We start from the raw sequence: 22,258 nt of genomic DNA, 5'->3' as shown, positions 1-22,258 counted from the left end.
GCGCGAGCGTGAGCTCCCATGCACTGGCGACGACAAGGAAGTGGCGGCCCTTGGCGGAGAGAATGGCATGGCGAGAGACAATAAACCCGATGTGTGCAAGATGGAAGGCGTCATCCGCATCCTCAGCCGCACGTCGGAGGTGTTCTTGGTGGCACCTCGCCTCGCCTCCGTATCTGGCGGCGGTGGCGTGAACGCGACGGGCATGGACGCGAACGTGACAAGGTGGAAGATACAGCCGTACACCTGCTGGGAGCGAGCTTGGACACATCGTAGGATGCCGGCCAGAGGGGGGAGAAGATGCAGCCGCACCGGCGGGAGAGGGGGGAAAGGATACTGGCCACGCCGGCGGGAGAGGGGGGAGAGGAGGCGGGCCGAAGTGGGGGAGATGAGGCTAACGGGAGAGGGGGAAAAAGGCGGTCGCCGCCTCCTCGGTGCACGTCGTCGCCGTGGACGAATCGCCCCAGCAGCAGCTGAAGAAGAGAAGATAAGAGAAGAGAATAAAAGAAAGAGAAAAGAGAAGGAAAAAAATGTAGAGCCTACAATTTTTTCTCACTTACATGTGGGTCCCACATATTTTTTTTTTTACTTTTTGTTGACTAATAAGATGTCACGTAAGTGAAATATCTATAATGTTATGAGACCCAAATTACACAGTTTTATATAAGTTTAGGGGTGGAGAGAATACTTATTCCTCTCCTAAAACCCCAAACCCTCTCAAAAAGAGAAAAAAATCACAGATCCTCCAAAACCAAAAGAACTGCCTAGCGCCTAGCGATGCTGCGCGCGGCGGCCACGGCGGCGCTCCGGCGCCTCCCACAGTCACAGGCCCCGAGGAGACAAGCGCGCGGTCTCCAGTACGCGAGCCCGGAGCGGCGACCGCTGGATGGTGCGAGGTGGGCGCTCTACGCGAGGCTGTCGGCGCACCTGCCGTCGGGTGGAATGGTGGAGGAGCTCGGCCGGTGGCTCCGCGAGAGGCGCCCGCTCTCGGAGGAGCAGGTCCTCTTCTGCGTCCGCAGGTTCCGCAAGTTCAAGCAGAACAAGCACGCCCTCCAGGTGAGCCCCCTCACCCCCACACACACCCACCCCCAGACCCCAGTCCCCTCCCGCGAAAACTCTGGCTTAATTTGGATTGGGGATGTAATGGTAAGGTTTCAGTCGATTGGATCCGGTTGAAACTCCAATTGTTTCGTCCTATCTACACTGTATTTTAGGGTAATTTTGTGTTAACAACTCCGTTTGTAATATTATAGCATTTGCCAATATCTTAGGGAACTATAATGTACTAGTAGTAATCTAGCAGCATAATGTGTTTTCCCCGTTATTTCGAGAATTTGTTAAGGGAAACGCAGGCCAGAACTGAGAACCTATATTTGTTGATTCTTTAACGATTGTGACTGAACTGAATATTTGCTTCTGGTATTCCAAGAACTGTCATACTGGATTAAGCTTAATCCTACGCTTGATTAATGTATTGTAGAAGAGGGGAGAACTCAGAAGGTCCTTGTCTTGTTTAAAGTTAGTCTGTTTTTTGTTGGTCATATGGATCAAAATATATTTTACTGTGGATTTTTCTTCATGATCTTCAGACTACCTAAACTGCCTCTGTATAATTTGATGGATAATACGGAATGGTTGATGTATACCAAGACCAAGATGTTAACCATCAGGTTTCCATTTTTATGTGGAACTTTGCTTGCTTGTATAATTCCTTTTTTCAAAAAAAAAAATCCATATCCATATCCATATTGAAGCAGTTCAAGTGTGTTTTGATGTGCAGTGAGGACAGTACAGGAAAGAAACTACCTTTACTCAGCAATACACCCAGTAATGGGCTAACGGCAGAGGAAATATTGCCGATGGAGAAGAGCTGAACTGGCTCTCCCAAGTGGGCAAGCAGATGAAGAATGTCCAACTCGCACATGCCTGCTTCCTTTGTTTCTGTAGTGCAACCAAATGGGGAGCCCTGCTTCTCTTGGCTAAGCCCAAATGAGCTAGTTCGATCCAGTTTAACGATGCAAGATAAACCAGGGGTAGTCGTGTTAGTCATGTACCTGTGTTTTCCTAGGAGCTGTGTGTCCTTGATCTCTATGTATCACCCCATCAGGTTACATTAGCTCTGTACTACTAGTTGTTTTCCTCATAAATCTGACATGTTATCATGCCTATATCCTGAAATGGACTACATTAGCAATGCAGCAGTTTCCTTCTAAACCTAGCACACGTAACCCTCCTTGACTGATACCACCATTGTTTAGTAGGTCATTTTTCCACATTGGAGCTATGTGACAGGGAAGGGGCATAATACCTTTTCCGTTTACTGATTCAGTGTATGTGCTGGGGATTATATGCCATATTAGCAAAAACATACTACATCCATGGTAGAAATGGATCCGGCTTTAAATGCTTATTTTCTTAATCCTCTGTCCTCATAGTTCATGTGAATAATATTTGCTTTGCCCTTTAATCTTTCTTTGGATGCATTTATGTGATTCAGAATTCTGAAGCAACATTGCATTCCTTAAGTTTAAAGTAGTCTTAACTTGAGTTACTGAATTAGTTTTAGGTTGCTACCATTATCCTTCATTTTACTAAATTCAATGATATGTTTGATTCCTAGTTCAATTTATCATATGACATGTCATCACTCTTGCTCTTTAATAAGACCTTCCTTACAAATAGAAGAAAACTTGCCATTATCATCCTTATCTCTACTAGCTTTTGTACTAATGAATATATGCAGTCTCTCGCATCTTGTTTAATGCACACAACTGTCATAACAAGCTGTTATATTTTGCTCTGTTCGTCACAATGTATAGCTACCTTTAGCATTAAAATTTTATTCCAAAATATAGCTGCTACTTCATCACTTTCTCATCTCAACCAATCACAACCATCTCTCATTTAATTTCTTCATCTACTTTCTTCTTTCAACCAATCACAATCATCTCTCATTTAATTTCTCTACATACTTCTTCGTCTCAACCATTTCATTTAATTTCTCTATCTACCACCTATCTCAACCAATCACAACCTTCATCCATTTAATTCTATATACTTTCATAATCTCCTTGAGAAGTCCTAAAGGTAGCTATATTTTTGGGAGGGAGGGAGTAGCTTTTACATAGTTTAGCAATAATCGTCTTCCATAAAACAGAGCCTGCAATCAACTGATTGTTTTTCATCACAGAAATTTGGTACAGTAACACTGTCAAACAAATAGTAATGGTATTGCTTACACTGCCACTGGTGAAGCAATGTTGGGTGGGTGGCAATATCTATTCGCTACACTGAGCGGTTGACCTAAATTGGAATGGCATGCTGTATTTGGTCTCAGTTCTTTTCTATCAAAAGCTTTGTGGGCTCCTTTGTGCTTATTACATTTCAACTTTGTGTGGTAACCACATAAAGATGTTCCTGTCACTTTGGTTATATATTTGTAATTGTATGTCCGATATAAACTGATGTCAATTTGTGTGATTTACTTTTTGTAATTTCGAGTCTTTTGCACCATTGCAATCATCAGAAAAGATAAATACTCTGTTTTACAGAACTGTTCTCTTTCCTTCAGGGTTCTGTATCATAAGAAACATTGAACATTCGAGTTGGGTTTTCTCCCTTTTGGGGGCAGCTGGGCAAGGTATTTTTCGTTGGCCATGTGATGACTGACCATGTTTTCATGTTTACAGTTGATGGACTGGATGGAAGCTCGTGGAGTGAACTTGGAGCTCAAGCATCATGCTTTGCGGCTTGACCTTGTTAGCAAACTGAATGGTATACATGCTGCAGAAGAGTACTTCGGGAGCCTTCCAGATATTTTCAGGTCAAAGCAAACTTATTCCACTCTGCTTAACTGCTATGCTGAGCACCGGATGGCAGAGAAAGGCCTAGAACTCTATGAAAATATGAAAGCGATGAACATTGTTTCAGATATATTGGTGTACAACAATTTGATGTGCTTATACCTGAAGACAGATCAACCAGAGAAAATCCCCACTACAGTTGTAAAAATGCAAGAAAGTGGTATACAACCAAACAAGTTTTCATACTTTGTGCTAACAGAAAGCTACATTATGATGAATGACATAGAGTCCGCTGAGAAGGTCCTGAAAGAATTGCAGGAGGTAAATTCAGTTCCTTGGTCCTTGTATGCTACACTTGCTAACGGTTATAATAAGCTGCAGCAGTTTGACAAGGCAGAATTCACCCTTAAGAAAGCTGAGGAAGTTCTGGACAAGCATGACGTTTTCTCTTGGCATTGTCTTCTCTCCCACTATGCCAATTCCGGCAACTTGTCCGAGGTCAAGAGAATCTGGGAGTCTTTAAAGTCTGCATTCAAGAAATGCACAAATAGAAGCTATCTAGTGATGCTTAAAGCTCTGAAAAAGTTGGATGATTTTGACACCCTGCAGCAAATCTTTCAGGAATGGGAATCAAGCCATGAGCACTATGACATGAAAATACCAAATATTATCATCCAAGCTTACCTTGATAAGGGCATGGTAGACAAAGCTGAGGCTATGCGTCAGACAACCATGGCTCAGGATCATTCCAACTACAGAACATTTTGCATATTCGCAGAATTCTATTTGGAGAAATCTAAAATGAATGAGGCACTGCAGGTCTGGAAAGATGCAAAGAAAATGGTGAAGGGGCAGGATTGGGTGCCAGAAAAGCTTGTGAACAGATATCTGAAGCACTTTGAGGATTCAAAGGATGTGGATGGGATGGAGACGTTCTGTGAATGCCTGAAGAATCTCGGTCGCCTTGATGCTGAAGCCTATGAAGCCTTGATCCGGACCTATATATCTGTAGGTAGAACAAATCCATCCATCCCTCAGCGCATGGAAGTTGACAGGGTTGATATTCGGCCTGAAATGTTTGAATCGCTCAAAGCTATCTCCACTGAAGGAGTTGAGAGTTGAGACTAGGGGCATGTCTGGATTTTTGCCATCTACTACATTTTGGTAAGGCAACAAAATAGGCAAATACCAAACCTACTCTAACCATTACAATTATATGGTCACATTTCGTAATTCGGGGAGCAGTCATACCCTTGATTTTATTATTTTTTTAAGATCCTTCGCTATGGTATCATCTCATAAGTCATAGCGAGTGTCACGGACAATTTGTTTGGTGTTGACGCAGGGTGGTTCTCAGGAAAACCCTTTCAGTTGGAGGTCCTTGAAATGGCTGGAGATGAAATTGATGTCAAGCAGCCCACCCAGCAGCACTTTAAGCACTAACAAGTTATAATCATGGCTGAAAATGAACTGAAGGATGATGGTGTTAGGTTGCAAAATCGTTGGAAGACGGGACACTGGGATATGAAGGAGCTTGATGCTAGCATGAATATGCTGCAAAGGGTGGGAGCTCGGTGCTTTACCCACGCAATCACTAACAAGCCAGGTGGAATTACATCCATTCAGAACTTGGTGGATGTGATGGATTCAGTTGCATGCAGGGCCTGACAGTTGAGGTGGACGATTAGTCATGTTTAGATTAACTGGTAGCTCCTACCTTACTCTCGAATTAGCTTCAAAATGTTTCCCTTGCCAGATTGAATTTTCTTCGATTTACTCCGTGCAATATATATCAACGTGTTTTGTACATGCACACGTTTAGTTCTATTTTGCACAGCTTAAGATCCATTTTTTTTAAAAGTTGGATATATCTAGCTCCATAAATTTATTGGTTTGTATATCTATACATAATTAAAAAAATATATAACGCTTCGTTCGTCCCTTCCTCCCTCCCGCACTCATCCCATTCTAGGTGATAGCAATAGTTAGAGCTGTTGATTATAAGCTGAAGTTGCCAAAATCTAGCCAGATACATCCAGTGTTTCATGTTTCACAACTGAAGGGTGCTAGGGGTTTCTCTTGGCCAGTTCAAGCTGAACTACCCCTAGAGCTCAGCCATTTTCAAGTCCCTAAACAGTTTCTTGATTATAGAGTGTCCAAGAAACATAATTTTTTTGTTATTCAGTTACTAACTCACTAGACAGGGGGTGCAGCTGAAGAAGCTACATGGGAAGATATGCAGGACCTTCAGTTCAGATTTCCTCAAGCACCAGCTTGGGGGCAAGCCGGTTTCCAAGAATGGGGGCTTGTCAAGCCTTCTCTGCAACTACAGGAAGACAAGGTGATCGAGAAGCCTGACGTTCGTGAGGAAGACAAGGAAGGAGATGCAGAACAAGACATCAAGATCAAGCGGAGAAACTCTGAAGATGCAGAAGAAGCTGGAGAAGCGGGAGAGATCATGCCGGACAAGCTACAGGAAGAACAACCCATGCATCCAAGAGCGAGACGGCCCAACCCACGCTATGTCGGAGACCAATGGGCCAAGTGAAGCCCATTAACTTGTAACAGCTGGCAATCCAGCTGGAGAGAGAGAGATGCTGCAAACTCTTATACTTGTCAGAGCAAGTTTAATAGTGTAGCCAACTACTAGCTCCAAATCACCTATAGTTAACTTAATAGCCAATTCATACAATAGTTACGTACTACACTATTAATATCTGGTCCCACCTGTAATACACACATTGTGTCTTGGAGTCCGTGCTACAGCTGGCTACGAATCTGTAGCCCGTTGCTCTTCTCTCTCCTCTATTATATCCTTAAAATATGTTTATAGCTGACTTAAGCCTGCTATTGTACCTGCTCTAATATAAAAAGAACAGAGTAGGAAGAAGGCGACGATTAACTGGATGCGCGCTGGCGTAGGCGGTGGCAGCTTGATCATGATGGATTAAGACCCTGTTTGATTCAGCTTAGGATTATTATAATCTGGATTATTGGAAGTAAGCTGAAACAAATAGATAGCTTATTATGATAGATTTTTATAATCTATAAGCCAGATTACTATAATCCAGTAATCCACTCTAAAGGTGCTTTTTTAGATTATTGGGCGGCTAACAACTAACAAACAACTAATAATCCAAAGAAACAAACAGCTAACAACTTATTCTATGTCGGCTTATTATAATTCAGTTTAGAGTAATCTGACTCAATAATCTAGATTATAATAATCTTAAGCTGAAACAAACAGGGCTTTTGTATGTGTACTCTGTTATCCAGTTAATTTGAGGGAGAAATCGTTAGAGTTCCTAACATGCTAATCTCTAGCTGCATGTATATGCCCACCCCAGAGAAGATTTATGCCACACCAGATGACAAGACCTGACAAAGCACAAAGTCTTACTTCCCTTATCCCATCCAAAAAATAAACAATGGAGCAATGAATAATGTATGGCAGATCCAATCTACAATGGAGGATCATGGACCCAAGAAGTTGGGCTAGCTATGTACATAGTGGAAATGGATACAAAATAATGGAATAATCGCATGGCCCTATATATCTTGCATAACCAAAAAGGCTGTAAATTACATGATGTTCCCAACTCACATAGATCGAACCGGATCAAGCAAATAATATAGAGTTAAAATAACAAATCCAGATGCATCAGATGTCAAACTCTCGCCAGGACATTGTTGCCAACACAACATCCCCTGGACGCTAAATAAAAAATGGACAAGTCACTTTGTTCGTTCAAATCATCCTTGCTCATATCTGAGCCACGGTGTCTAGGCAAAAAACATATATATCTGAGCAGAACCATTTGAATCATCCTTGCTCAAAACAAAAACAAGCAGAACTGTGATGCTATCATAATACTACCTCCATATTTTAATAATGTATGACGTCGTTGACTTTTTGTCCAACGTTTAACCATTCGTCTTATTCAAAAAATTTATGTAATTATCATTTATTTTATTGTGACTTGATTCATCATCAAATATTCTTTAAGCATGATATAAATATTTTTATATTTGCAAAAAAAATTGAATAAAACGAATGGTCAAATGTTGATCGAAAAGTTAACGGTTCATACATTAAAATATAGAGGGAGCAGTACATAAAACAAAAATACTTCACCTTGTGAATCATCATAGCCTCCAAGCCCTCCATGTCACCCATGGAATCATCGCGGACGACGGTGGAAACCCTAACAATTACCTCCCCGAATTCGGGAAATACCATCCTGTGTTGCCAACAAAACACGGTGAAACTTCTTCGTCACAGGCTCCGCCGAGCGCAGCGGCTGTGCCAAGCATAGGGGATCCGCTCACCGTAGAAGTTGCCGAGTGCGTCGCGGCAGCACTGCGTGTCGCCGCCGGTGACCACAGCTTCTCTCTCTTCGCTCGCATGAGTGTAGGAGACGAAGTTGGTAAAATAGGGATTACTGTTTCAAACAGTAGCTGCGCAGATTAAGTTCACTTGAGGTCCCAATTTGTCATCGAGTTCGAAATTCATCCCTGGACCACAAAACCAGATACAACACATCTCTCAACTTAAAGAACCAATGCAAACGAGATCCCTTGGCAGTATTATCCTTGATTTAGGGTGACGTGGCACCTATGTGGCTCCTTTGACTAAGTCTTCGTCTTATATGTCATTGACGTGGCGCTTACGTGGCAATTTAATAAAAAAATAATAAATTGTGGGGCCCACATGTTAGTTACACAGGAAAATAATAAAAAATGGTGGGACTCATGGACAACAGCATTGTGACAAAATATTAAAAAATAGCACCAGCACCCGGCGGCCGGTGGCAGTGATGGCGACGAGAGCCGCAGCGAGGCGGCGGTCGTGTTCTTCTTGCTCTGGGCGCTCTGCGAAGCCACGGAGGTGGTTGTCCCGGTCCAGGAAGTGATCACGGAAGCGCATAGTGGCGGAGTTGGATCTAGATATACTGTTGAGGGATCTTACTTGCACGGTTTTGTAAGTTAGGGGATGTGTTATATCTGGTTGTGCGGTTCATGGATGAATTTCAAACTCAGGCAACATTTTGAGGGACCTAAAGTGAACTTATTCCTAGCTGCGCGTGAGTGCAAGAAGTGACATGCCGTCAACGCGGCTGCTGGGGTGCATATTTTGCGAGAATCCTAATTTGCGCGCGTGCGTTGTCGGCGCGTATTTCCGGCCCGCAAGGCCCATGCACGCGCGCTTGCGCTTCTCTCCCTTTTTTTTTTGAGGCCGTTGTTTTCTTCTTTTTTTTTTCTTTTTTCGCTGTTTGTTGTTCCTGCCGCAGAGATAGGATAATTAGTTTAGATTAGTTTCCTATTTTTGCTAGTGGTTAGTTTACTAGAAATTTTTAAATCTTAACTTTAAATTTTTAAAATTTGGATATGAAAATTTTCAAATCGAGTTGAAAGTTTTTAAATCTCGAGTTGAAAATTTTCAAATCTCAAGTTGAAAGTTTTCAAAATTTTCAAATATGGACTTGAAAGTTTTCGAATCTCAAGTTGAAAGTTTTCGAATCTGAGTTGAAAGTTTTCAAATCTCAAGTTGAAAGTTTTCAAAATTTTCAAATCTGAACTTGAAAGTTTTCGAATCTGAGTTGAATGTCTTTAAAATTTAAATCTTAAATCGAAAGTTTCTAAATCTAACTTAAAAAGTTTTCAATATGTTACTTAAAAATTCTTTAAAATCTTTCCTAATTAAGTAATGTTAACTAATATGATAAATAATTAGGTGTGAGCGCTGCGCCAGGTAGGAACCCCCATATTTTGGGTCGGGCTTTAGGGGCACAAACGGTAATGAGCCGCCGTTGTTTCCCCAGCAGCCCAGGTGATCGCACAAATCTTGAAGAGAAACGAATGGACAGAAATTTGGCTGACATATCCCAATAAAACAGTCGGCCACCGTATAGCAAATAACGCTGTGTTTTAGATTAGGGGTGAAAATTTTTGCTGTGTCATATCGGATATACGAATACATATTTGAAGTATTAAAGGTAGTCTAATAAAAAATAAATTATAGAATCTGTCAGTAAACCGCGAGACGAATTTATTAAGCCGAATTAATCCGTCATTAGCGAATGTTTACTGTAGCACCACATTGTCAAATCATGGATCAATTAGGCTTAAAAGATTCGTCTCGTAAATTAACCATAATTTATGTAATTAGTTATTTTTTAGCTATATTTAATACTTCATGTGGATGTTTAAATGTTCGATGTGATAGGGTAAAAAATTTTAGGGTAGGATCTAAAAAGGAGCCTAAATAATAGTGGCATCGTTACAAAACCAGCATATTTTAATGGCATAGATCCAATCTATTAACTTCTTAAAGGAATATAAAAAAAAGCCTCCACGTTCGCTCTCACGGCCTAGAAATTCTCATATTAATCGGAGAAAAAAAAGCAGAGTCCATATAAAAATACAATTTAGAAATAGTTGAAATTCGGAATTAAAAAAATAAGGAATATTAGAACAGGAGACTAGAGTTCATATAGAAATATAATTTATAAATAACTGAAATTCGGATTAAAAATAAAGAATATTAGAAGAAGAGTATAGAGTCCATATAGAAATACAATTAGGAAATAATTGAAATTCGGAATTAAAAATAAGGAATATTAGAAGTAGAGTATAGAGTCCATATAGAAATACAATTAAGAAAAAATAGAAATTCGGAATTAAAAATAAGGAATATTAGAAGTAGAGTATAGAGTCTATATAAGAATTTAAAACTAACTAAAATTCAGAATAAACATAATAAAATTAAAAAGTAGAGTTTAGAGTCGTATAAAAATATAATTTACAAATAACTAAAATTTGAAATTAAAAAAACATGGGAAGAATAGTCTAAAGTCAATATAGTAATACAATTTAGAAGTAACTGAAATTCGAAACTAAAAATTAAAGAATATTGAAAGACGAGTTTAGAGTCCACATAGAAATACAATTAGAAATAATAAAAATTCAGAATTAAAAATAAATAATATTGTAAAAGAAGAGCCTAGAGTCTATATAGAAATACAATTTATAAATAACGAAAATTCGGAATTAAAAAAAAGAAATATTGAAAGATGAGTTTGGAGTCCATATAGGAATATAATTTACAAATAACTAAAATTTGATATTAAAAATAATTAATAACTAACACGCATATAAAATATAATATGAATGAATATGTCAAAAATTCGGAATTTAAAAAATGAAATATTGAAAGACGAGTCTAGAGTCCATATAGGTATATAATTTACAAATAACTAAAATTTGATATTAAAAATAATTAATAACTAACATGTATATAAAATACAATAATATATTTGAATAATATATTGAGAAAACATATATGATATTGTACGAGAGAAAATGTAGCGATGTTAGTCGCGCAATCTGTGTGGAAACCTATAAATATAACAACTGGCCACCGTATAGTAAATCCCCCAAACAGAAACCCTCTAAACCCATGGCACCGCCCACGCCCGGCCTCTCGGCCGCCGCTCGCCTCGTCATCCGCCGCTTCCTCACCACCGGCGCGGAGGCCGCGGAGGCGGTGGCTCCCCACGCCGCGAGGGCGAAGGGGAAGAAGGACAAGCGGCCGCTGGGTCGGCGGCTGCTGGAGCTCGGGGACGCGGCGGGGGAAGGGAGCGTGTCGCGGGTGCTGGACGAGTGGGTGCGCGAAGGGCGGGAGGAGGCGATCGCCGCGGCGGATCTCGCCAAGTGCGCCAGGGATCTCCACAAGGTCAAGCGCGACGCCCACGCCCTCGAGGTATGAACGGAATACGCGTGCATCGCCTCCTTTGCCATCGAAACACGTACGTACGGCTTTGGCTCAGGCTGGCTGTGTGCGCCTTCTGCTTTTGCTTGGCTTACTGTTGTTGTTTGCGCCTCTATCTGCACAGGGAATTATTAGTGCAAATCAAATCGAATCGAATCGATCAACAGAAAATTGACCTGAACCCTTCAAATGTTTAGGGCCCCTTTGAATCGTAGGAATGAAAAAACAGAGGAATAGGAAAAACACAGGATTCTGACAGGAATACAATTGTAAAACAGAGGATTGCAAAACACAGGAAAAACACAGGAATGGCCGTTTGATTGGACCACAGGAAAAACGCAGGAATCAGATGAGAGAGATAGACTCAGAGGAAATGTTCCAAGAGGTTAGACCTCTTGCTAACTTTCCTCCAAAATGTGCATAGGATTACCCATTCCATAGGAATTTTAAATGATTGAATAGGATTCAATCCTTTGTCTCAAAGGCCTTCATAGGATTTTTTTCCATAGGATTGAAATCCTCCAAAATTCCTACATTTTTCCTACAAATCAAAGGGGCCCTTAGGATTTGTCCGCGTATTCGCTGAGTATTGTATTTGCCCATGTTTTCATGAAAATAGTCAAAATGTGTCCCTAACAATGTATTTCGCTACTTCTTTTTACTCCCTCCGTCCCAAATTTTTCGAGAATACGCTAGAAGCGTATTTTTACATTAAGAGGAGTAAAAAAGTTATTTACAACCAAAGGCAAAAGCAGTAGGGGACAGGGGAACCGGACAAGAGAAAATAAACCCCGCCACGTGCCTACACACCACCACACCGAGAGGAATACACGGCCACCTCCAAAATGATGCCTTCAAGAAGGTCACGATATTCAAAACGCCGCCTTCAAGAAGGTCACGATATTCAAAACGCCGCCATCGCCCATTCCGAAAGGATGAGGTTTTCACCTCGAGGATCCTTGAAGAGGGGGAGGGAGGCATCTCAACAACTCCCTCAAGAGGGTTGCAACGTCCAAAGACGTCGCCGTTGCCGCCCAAGAATTGGGCCGGCTTTCGTCTAGCACCTGCCAATACCCCTCTTGCCGCTACCTCACCGACTCCCAGGCAATGTCAACACGTGGCCTCTACAGCAATGACGCCCCTCCGTCGGCTGGACTCCAAGCGACCTGACCTACTGCCAGCGCGACCCCCACAGCTACACGTTGGAACGAGCACGACCAAACCACCGCTGCACTTCGGCGACCAGCTAGCCTTCCTCCCATGCCGTCACCTCCAAAGAGAGTGCCCGCCACCACCCATCACTATCGATAACAACCTGGGGCAACCTTGCCACTGCCTTCATCGTCTCGCAAAGGAGCTCCCCACAACCAAGCGGTCAAGAAGGGGAGGAGCTCCAAGGAGATGAGAAGGCACCCACATGGCGTCCCCTCGTCATCGCCGGTCGTGATGGCAGTGCTGTGCGGCTGAATCCGAGCTCGACCCCAGATCCGGCGGCAACTCCACCGGCCAACACCTGCAGCATCGCCACACGGGCGACGCGCAACGACCCCGCCGCCGCCATGCAAGCCGGCGTCCCAGTCGGGTCCCCCACAACGTAGCCATCCTTCTGGCAGCAGCCCCCACCGGCGGTCATCCACGAGGCGGCAGCAAGCATCACCGGCGCCAGCCATTGCCGCGTCGGCCCGCTACACGGCGCCGCACGCATCGACCTCGACGTCGGCGTCGTCCCGTCGTGCAGGCGCCGTCCTCCCGTCGCCGGCGACGCCGGCCATAAAGACCTTGGCCATCCGGGAGAGTCGGATCCGGCCACGGGGACGCCGGATCCGGGCGGGGCGCCGCCGGAGCCGCCGCCGCCTTGCTAGGTGCCGCTCCCAGCTGCCGGGCCGTACCCAGGCAGCCGAGCCGTAACGGGCCTGCCGCGCCGCCGGCTACTCCCAGCCGGCAAAGCCACGCCGCCGCCGCTGCCCCCAGCCGCGCACCACCGCCGGGCCGCCGCGCCAGATCCGGCCATGGGGGTGCCGGATCCGCCGCCACCCCACACCGCCCCGCCGCCTCCACTTCTCCCAGCGGTGGGGTACCTCATTGGCGTCGCCCCGTCCACGTCGCGCCGGGATTGAGCCGCCAAGAGGAAGAAGGACCTCGCCGCCGCCTTCCCTGCTCGCTGCCAGCTTTGCCGCCGGCGAGCTCCGGCGGTGGCGAGGCGGGGGAGAGGGGGAGTAGGCACAGGCGGCTAGGGTTTTCGCCCTCCGAGCCGCCCGCGCGAGAGCGACGCGGGGTCTATTCCAAGCCACAAAGCTCCCCTCCGTCCTAAATTATAGGGCGTCATTTTTTTAAAGAAAAATCAAACTTGATAGCTTTTGACTAATAATCATACTAACCATATAGTAGTATATGTTAAGTATTATGCATGTTATATCACTATATTTCTTTCATGTGATGCTAATTTATTATCTGTTGGAAACATAACATGTGATAAATTAATGGTCAAAGTATGTCATTGGTGACCGTGTAAAAAAAATATAGTCCTTATAATTTGGGACGGAGGAAGTATTACCGAAATGCTGAATTTGAAATGGCCAAAACACATTACCTCTTCCTCACTCACTTCTCCTGCTACATGTCCTTGCAACCTTTCCATGCCCGCCGCTGTACGGCAGGAACATATGCGCTTGATCACTCCAAACAGTTAGCGCAAACGACAAGAAGTAAAATGCACCTTGAGACAGCAGAGATAATATTAATACAGCATGTTTCTTCCGGAATGATATGTACCAAAAGTTAGTTGGTTGACGAGAATGCATCCATGAATCAACCACGCAACGTAATTCAATCCATGAGTGTGTATTGCAAATTGGATGATTAGATTGAAATAAAACACCTGTCCCAAGCCTAATGCTCAAGCCAGATGGGCGGTAGGTCAGCAAAGGAGACCACTTTCCTGACCTACTGCCAGCAAGTGAGGCAGAGCAGGGAGAGGAAAATGTGGTCAGAGAGCTCGGGGATGAAGGCATTGGCCGGCGAACTTGGGGATGAGGGTGAATTAGGTGCACGACGGGCCAGGAGAGGAGAGGGTGTGGCCGATGAGCGAGGCAAGCAACATGCCAGGAGGGGATAGCTTGTTAGGACGAGTGTGGCAACCGGTGAGGCATACGATGGCCAGTTCGTGAAGACAGAGGTTAACTTGTGAAGCCCACCAAAATAATTCGCTAACTAGACTACCACGCAAGCTAAAAACCTTCATGGATTAGATTGAGGGGTGTAAAGCAAACGACTTGGAAAGTTGAGGGATGAATAATCTCCGGTTTAGAAGTTCAGAGGCGATTTAGACTTCTGTGGAAGTTCAGGTGCGTAAAATGGAATTTTTCCCATATGGAAGTTCAGGTGCGTAAAATGGAAATTTTCCAATATAATAGCATGTTGTTGCAACTATATGCTCAGTTATCCTCAAGATCACAAAAGATTAGTACTAGTACTGAACTTCTCAACATATCTTGTTTCAGAGCAATCCGTATGTACTGCAATTGGGGTTTAGATTATGATTATTGTGCTTATGTAATATTTTTTCTTGGTTTCTTTGGCAGTTGATGGATTGGATGGTTAATACAAAGGGTATGAGCATGACATATGCTCGATATGCATTGCATTTGGAACTCCTTTACAGTGTGTATGGCATTGAGGCTGCAGAGGAATACTTTTCTGGCATCCCTTCTTTTACTCGAGACCAGAACCATCGAACTTATGGTGCACTTTTGAACTGTTATTGCTCTGCTAAAATGGAAGAGAAAGCTACAAATATCTATCGCAGGATGGACGAACTTGGCATCCCATCCAGTACTAAGCTCATGAATAACCTGATGGGCCTTTACCTGGAGCTAGGCCAACATAGCAAGGTGGCTAACCTGTTTGATGAGATGAAAGAGAGGAATGTTCAACCGGATGAGCTCACATGCTGCATTCTGATGCGTAGTCATGCAGCACACAACAAGATAGATACTGTCAAAGAGACTTTTTACAACATGTCACTATTAGATGTGCCTAAACAATGGTCTATATTTAGAACACTCGGTTCCATCTATATGAATGCTGGTATGGTTGAAGAGGCAGAATTGGCTTTTATGAGAGCTCAGGAATTTCTCGGTTTTGATCATGGCAGGCACCCTTTTTATTTCCTTATGAGGCAATTTGCATCAATAGGCAATTTGAGAGGGGTCAACAGAGTGTGGAAAGACATAAAAATGACTTTTTCTTATAACAGGACTAACTTCAGCTACCTCCTCATGCTTCAATGTCTCTATAAACTCGGTGACACCGATCGGATGAAGGAGATTTATAAGGAGTGGGAATATCGTTATGAAAACTATGACCCGAGGCTGACAAATATGTTGACCCGAGCTCATCTAAGGAATGGCATGACCAATGAAGCTGAATTGTTGTGGGAGAAGGTCAAGGAAAGAGGTGGTGATTTCGATTTCGAAACATGTGAGCTGTTTCGGGAGCATTACTTGGGGAAAGGGGACACGACCTCCGCTTTGAAATGGGCTGAAAAGATGACCAAACTTCCCAAGAAACAAGGGAAGCAAGATCAGGAGACCTGCAAGTTCTTGAAGTGGTTCGAAGAAGACAAGGTTGTGGAAGGTGCCAAAAGTACCTGCAACTGCAGCAACTGCTTGAGGAATGCGGACAGCAAGACATGTGAACCCCTCCTGGCTCCTGCAGACCTACTCCCCGACTGACAAGACAAGCCGTTCGCTGCTTCAACGGATCAAAGAAGATTCAATTGAAGTGTTTGGTAGTCCATAGAAGTTTTTTTTTCACATATCTGAAAATTGCAAAATTAACCGATCCACGCATCTGATAACGATACTTTGTTTTGGAAAGTACCCAAATAATGTAACTTACTTCCTCCGTTTTATAATGTAAGTCATTTTAGCATTGCCCACATTCATATAGATGTTAGTGAATATATACATATGCATATGTCTAGATTCATTAACATCTATTTGAATATGGGCAATGCTAGAATGACTTATATTATGAAACGGAGGGAGTATATCTTTACCTACTTAAAAATTACATATTTTTCCAATGGCCTGCTCGATTTTTGTCAGTCGCGTCCGTCCCTTAAAAAGGGAGTAAAGCACTGAGAATTTTCACGCTGATGCATTTTGTGAATTTTTCCAATGCTAATGCATATCTTGACTATGATTATATACATTATGCATGGATTGAGGTTACAAAATATGATACTATTGATGTTTCAGCATTCTCATTCCTGTAATCGGTAATCCCCATAGTTCCCATTGTCGCATTAACAGATCTTCTGTCACCAAGCATCAACTCCTACCACGATTGTGGCTAAGATAAAAAGAGGAAGCTAGGACTTGGGTCAAAGCGGGTGCTGCGACGTTGGAGAATTACATGTTTTGGGAGAGATCACCTAACTCGCGGTTCTTTTGCAGGGGTGGAATTTTAGTACCACTGTATATGTGTTTCCTTTTTCTCCTTCTCTGTTAATATAAATGGCAAAGCTTTTGTTGCCGTTCAAAACAAATTGTCAGATTAGCATGCTCTGGAGTGTGGTATTATTATTCTAATTGATACTAGATGAAGCCCCGCGCGTTGCCGCGGGCACATTAGAAAACATGAAATGTGCATTGAAGTATGAACAATCAGATTGTATTGTTTGAACATGAAAAAAAATTGATTGGCAAAATATGTACTCAAGTAAGAAATACTTGAAACTGCATCAAGCTCATAAACCAATAATGTGGAGCTCTGTTTTATTGCTTGAAAGACATGAAAAATCAAACAGGAATATAGTGTAGTATACAATTTCAAAAACCTGCAAATATCAGAAACAACAAAAACTCCTTTAGATTTAGCTATATGCACACAATATTAAAATGTATAAAAAATATAGATGGAAGAATCGAGATATAAGTGAATAGTTCTGCTACTTGAGCAATTAAATGTGATATTTGCATCAATTGCTAAAAGCACTGAACACAGAATACTCATTTGGATTGCAAGAAGTTTCAAATTTATAGTCATAATCACAACATTAGTCTCGCTATGTCAGGACATCTATATACCAATCCTCTGGTTGCTCTCCAACTGCTCAAATTAATTAGAGTTATAGGACATATAAGTATCCACTGCAAGTATTAGAAATCCTTTCTTAAGAAACTGAAACAACAACAGTGCATAGGGTAGGGATTCTTTCTTAGGTTTAGAGAAACCAATTCACAAAACTTTAACAGTGCTCCTACTTGGTTCAAATCATAATGTATGCTCAAATAGAATGTGGGCAAAATTCATGGCAAATTTAGGCTTACCAAATAGAATAAATTCAGATACTTTTTTTGAGGAACTAAAATCAGCACTCAGGGCAAAGAACCAATTCAATTCAGAATTAACTAATTCTGATTATATATTTACAAATATCGGAAGTAACTATCATATTTGCTAAATGTAGGAGTATATCCATAAGTTGTAACTGGAATATGAAATGATATTGCAAAGATAAATTAGAGAAGAGATGTACAGAAGATATGAAAAATATATGTTGAGTTGAACAGTAGACATACCGAGCAAGGTTATCTGCTTCAATTGTCAAGCTTCTCCTCAAGTTGCCAAACAAATATTTTTGTATCTATTTAAGGGATAGGTGAAAGAAGTATAAGTTGCAGGTAGAATTTTTTTTAAGAAACTAAAACAGTACTAAATGCATAGGTACTCTGAAAGCTTTGTATATCGATCACGGCATAAGGTAAAATGCAAATTAGTGTGTAAGGTTACTTTGAATTATCTCTTATATAAAACCAGGATTAGCTTGCATTTTGTTCACAATGTACATTATATATGATAAAAATGCATGGGGTCAACATTTACACGATAATTCTTTCCCTGGATTATTCCAATGATTGGTTCATCGCTGCTTTAATTTTACATCTGCTCGACATGAAAAATATACTATGACCTGTCAGTCACCAAGACATCAATGGCCAAGTTAACTCTGACCTTCAGTAGGATGTTTATGGCAGAGAAGCTTAATTGCATTATGAGCTGTTGCCAAGTCATCAATAACTTGCTGCTAGATGTGTCAATGTCAAATGAACAACCACTATCAGGGGCTGATGATATTCTACCTATTCTTATCTACATTACAATAGGTAAGCTTACTTTTGTTGATATTTATTTTCTCTATTTTTTCTAATCCAGATTGACATGATTACATGCTGTCAGATCATTGAGTACTTATGGTTCAAGTTTTACTGTCATAAATCACTTTTAACGTCCTGGTACGGCATAAATCACTTTAGATCAATTCCAATGTCTATGTGCGTATTGGTCCAGACATACCAATCAAGGGTGGTCACCTGGTTAAACAGAAAGAGAATTCAAATCGATTATTCCTTTATATTATGTTTGCAGGCTGATGAAGCCCTATCCCCAGGGATAGTCGTCACCCACAAAATGCATCATACATCTCCTAAAATTGCTTACACGAAACCTAATTATAGTCTTACACAAGTGGGGATTCAAGATCTTGCAAAAACAGGACCCCTTAACACCTAGGGTTTTGGAATTCATTGAACCACACAGCTAGCGAAAAATGTCAAGAACTCACACCATGGGTTTCGAAATCCCACCACCCCCACCCAAACCCCCCCCCCCCTCCCCGATCCCCCTCAATTCCTTCTCCCCTCTCCGCTCCGCGAATGAGACCTCCAATCACGAGACGCAAGAATCAAAATAGAGAGGCATCGAAGTCTACCTCATCTCCCCACGCTAGGGTTTCGCCTCCTCCGCCTGCGCCGCCACGGCGGGGCGGATGGCGCCGGGGCGTGACGCGACTCCGGCCCCCACCACCATCGAGCTGCACGGATCGCCATCGCACCCACTTGCCCTCCCACGACCGATCTGTCTCCCAAACGGATGAGCGGCGCTTCATGGCTTGGTGCGAATGGCCTCGTGGGCTCACGGCTGGCGCGCACGGGGAATGCGGGGGGGGGGGGAGAGAGAGAGAAGCGAGCACGGCAACTGGCGCGTGCGGATGGGGGAGGAGAAGCGAGCGCATGTGGCGGCGGGCAGATGTTTGCAATGCGGTGGAGGGTGAAGAAACCCTGGAGAGAGAGGACACGGGCCGTGATGGGCTGGGGCGTTGGGCTTCACCCGATGACCTTCTTATCCAACGGTTCAGATGCGATCTCATCCACCGATCGAACGGCTGACAATTACTGATGACGTGGAATGCTGTGGTTTCAGTTTTGGGTCTTAACTTTATAGAAAGAAGGGATATGCCTATTTAGTAACAAACTAGAAAAAAACACGCGACGTTGCCGCGTGCAACACTCGATGGGCCACACTATTTGGCCGTATGGAGACAGAATGATCAGTTTAACAACAATGCAAGTTGTAGCAAAATACTATATTGCACAATCATGATTACTACAGCAGAGTATTAAATTTTAAAAATTAATTTATGGCATATAATGTGATATAGACTGTATAATCTGAACAAAACACAATAGTTATCCTATATACTTATATAGTTCATCTCCACTAAGTGTAGTTAATGCTATTTCTCTCTTCTCATTAACCCACATCACCCTAATTATTTCTAGCCTTTGGATGATAGATCTATGGTCTAAATTGTTTCTTCTTTCTTCTCTCTTAAAAACATACAATCTCGATTACTTTTAAGCTCAAAATTGTATCAAATTGTTTTTAGTTTTGTACATATTATGCAACTTAATTTTCCGCAGCAACGCCGTGGGGTATGAGTATGTGACATATTATAGACATTTGATCTGGAACTTAAATAATGGAAGATTTTAATAAAGCTCCCTATCAATTTTGTATTAGAGTAACTGGAAAGTAGATGAGTGTAGGTTCTTGGTGAGTGCTAAATACATCAAAAATAAATTGGCTGGTAGATGAGAGGATAACAAAAGTATCCAGCTTGGGCTATAAATAGCAAAAGTCAGTGTTTTCTTCTTCATTATTTTCCCAAAAAAAAACAATAATTAGAATCCTTGTCAAAGTATGTTACTGAGGAACCAGCAATTCTTTCTCATGCAGTACTTAACACAATGCAGTAGCTAGGTTGGGCAAGTATGAGGTTTCTATGTAGTGTCAGGTATATATGTGAATACTACATGTAAACAGGGTATCTGGTAGGTAACCGTGAAATTGAAGCAGCCATATAAGGTAATACACTTGCTTGAAATGGTGCCAAGCTTATGCACAGTACAGTAGTAGGTTAATTATATGATTGAAAAACAAATGATTTTAAATATGAGCAATTGTTTACCTGATCATTACTGTTCGGATCTTCATAAGCTCTTTTGCCTGACAAACTGCTTGTCTCTAAATTACATGGCTCAGCTTCCATGCTCTGAATATCTTGGGGTGGTTCTCACTAAATTAAGTGTGTCAATTTTTCACTATAGTGGCAGAACAGAGAAATTTAACCACCAGATAATCACAGGAATAAATATTCGAGGAATTAAATTAAGTTAACCAACTGAAAGTCTGAAACTTCTTATGCATGGGTAGTCTCCTAGTCAATACAAGCCCCAAAGCTGGAGCTAAGCAAAGACTTAACAAATAAAATTCAAATGTTATAATTAATCATTGGCGAAATTGTCAAACAAAAACAGAAAACCTCATGATATTGGAACTTGGTAGAGTAGGAGTAGTACCAGCATCACTAAACAAAATATATTCTACAAGGGTTCTATCTTAATGAAGATGGTCCTCATTATGCGTTTACAATAACAAAGGGACAGTAAAACTTCTTTCCGAATGCTTCCATTCCCAATAACTTATACTATAACAAATAGTCTAATATATATCAGTGAAGTAACAGATCTAGCTGGTTTTTTTTTAAGAATGAAAAATCTGCAATATTTATATCACTAATACATGTGATTGCCATTCACTGAACTCGCGAACGTCGTCCTCGCGGTGCAGGACGTGCTCGCCGCAGAGATACCGGCCGAAGGCCACCGCCTCCTCCTCGTGGTGTTGTCTCTGTGCAGGACATGCTTGCCGCAGAGGTACCGGCCGGAGGTCGCTACCTCTTTCTCCCGGTGGATCAGACAAGATAGAGAATGAATGTGAAACAATGACAAGAGAAAAGAGGAACGATTATAGAAGATGAAGAGTGAATCAAGATTATAGAAGACCAAGAGTCGTGACCCTTCCGGAAACATCAGGTGGCTTTGCACTTTTTGATTTTACTCCAACGTAAGATTGTTTTTTATATTTTAGTCCTTCTCAAGTGTGGGAGCGCACGCACGAACCACGCTGTGCCACGTGGCATCGCTAATTGCTCGATAATTTGCACGGATTTCGATAGTAAGAGATGGGTACCTCTTGTATCTCTCCTAATTGGTTTTGTGCAGCTACATAGCACATTCTCGTGTGTTCCTATTTTCGATCTGTTTCTACACCGAAAATCGAAGTGCGAGAAGATAAATAACCATTTTAAGTCTACACCGAAAAACAAAGGGCAGGAAGATACATGACCATTTCTTGCCACTCTTTTATATTGTCACATGCCACCCTATGACAGTGACGTGTGGATTAGAATGACAAATCATCAAAACCCCTACATAAAAACTGGCAAATCGTCAAATCTCATCGAAACATTTCGTTCGAAAAAAAAAATCTCGTCGAA

At 42.1% G+C, this 22,258-nt stretch overlaps 2 protein-coding genes and 2 long non-coding RNA genes across 4 annotated transcripts; 2 read left to right on the top strand and 2 right to left on the bottom strand.

Annotated features, from left to right (window-relative positions):
• Positions 1–733: 733 nt before the first annotated feature.
• LOC4325785 (pentatricopeptide repeat-containing protein At4g01990, mitochondrial) lies at positions 734–5,674 on the top strand. Its single transcript, XM_015769959.3, has 3 exons — positions 734–1,053; positions 3,687–4,964; positions 5,146–5,674. The coding sequence occupies exons 1-2, from the start codon at positions 775–777 to the stop codon at positions 4,920–4,922; spliced, it is 1,515 nt and encodes a 504-aa protein (XP_015625445.1). The 5' UTR covers positions 734–774; the 3' UTR covers positions 4,923–4,964; positions 5,146–5,674.
• Positions 5,675–11,116: 5,442 nt separating this feature from the next.
• LOC136356931 (uncharacterized) lies at positions 11,117–14,288 on the bottom strand. The gene is made up of 2 exons (XR_010741963.1): positions 14,162–14,288; positions 11,117–11,687 (listed from the first exon to the last, which is right to left on the bottom strand). It is a non-coding gene; the product is annotated as an uncharacterized lncRNA (long non-coding RNA).
• On the top strand, positions 11,260–16,491 carry LOC4325784 (pentatricopeptide repeat-containing protein At1g02370, mitochondrial). The gene is given in 3 exon segments (XM_015791767.3): positions 11,260–11,562; positions 15,153–16,277; positions 16,279–16,491. Coding segments are annotated over 3 exon segments (1,521 nt in total). The 3' UTR covers positions 16,372–16,491.
• Positions 16,492–17,326: 835 nt separating this feature from the next.
• Positions 17,327–19,568, bottom strand: LOC4325783 (uncharacterized). Its single transcript, XR_001544809.3, has 3 exons — positions 19,349–19,568; positions 18,159–18,223; positions 17,327–17,413 (listed from the first exon to the last, which is right to left on the bottom strand). It is a non-coding gene; the product is annotated as an uncharacterized lncRNA (long non-coding RNA).
• Between the last annotated feature and the right edge of the window lie 2,690 nt (positions 19,569–22,258).

The sequence above is a fragment of the Oryza sativa genome, chromosome 1 (assembly GCF_034140825.1).
Source record: "Oryza sativa Japonica Group chromosome 1, ASM3414082v1".
Classification (NCBI taxonomy): Eukaryota; Viridiplantae; Streptophyta; class Magnoliopsida; order Poales; family Poaceae; genus Oryza; species Oryza sativa.
The sequence above is the reverse complement of the archived record's forward strand: the minus strand, read 5'-3'. Positions and strand labels throughout refer to the sequence as shown.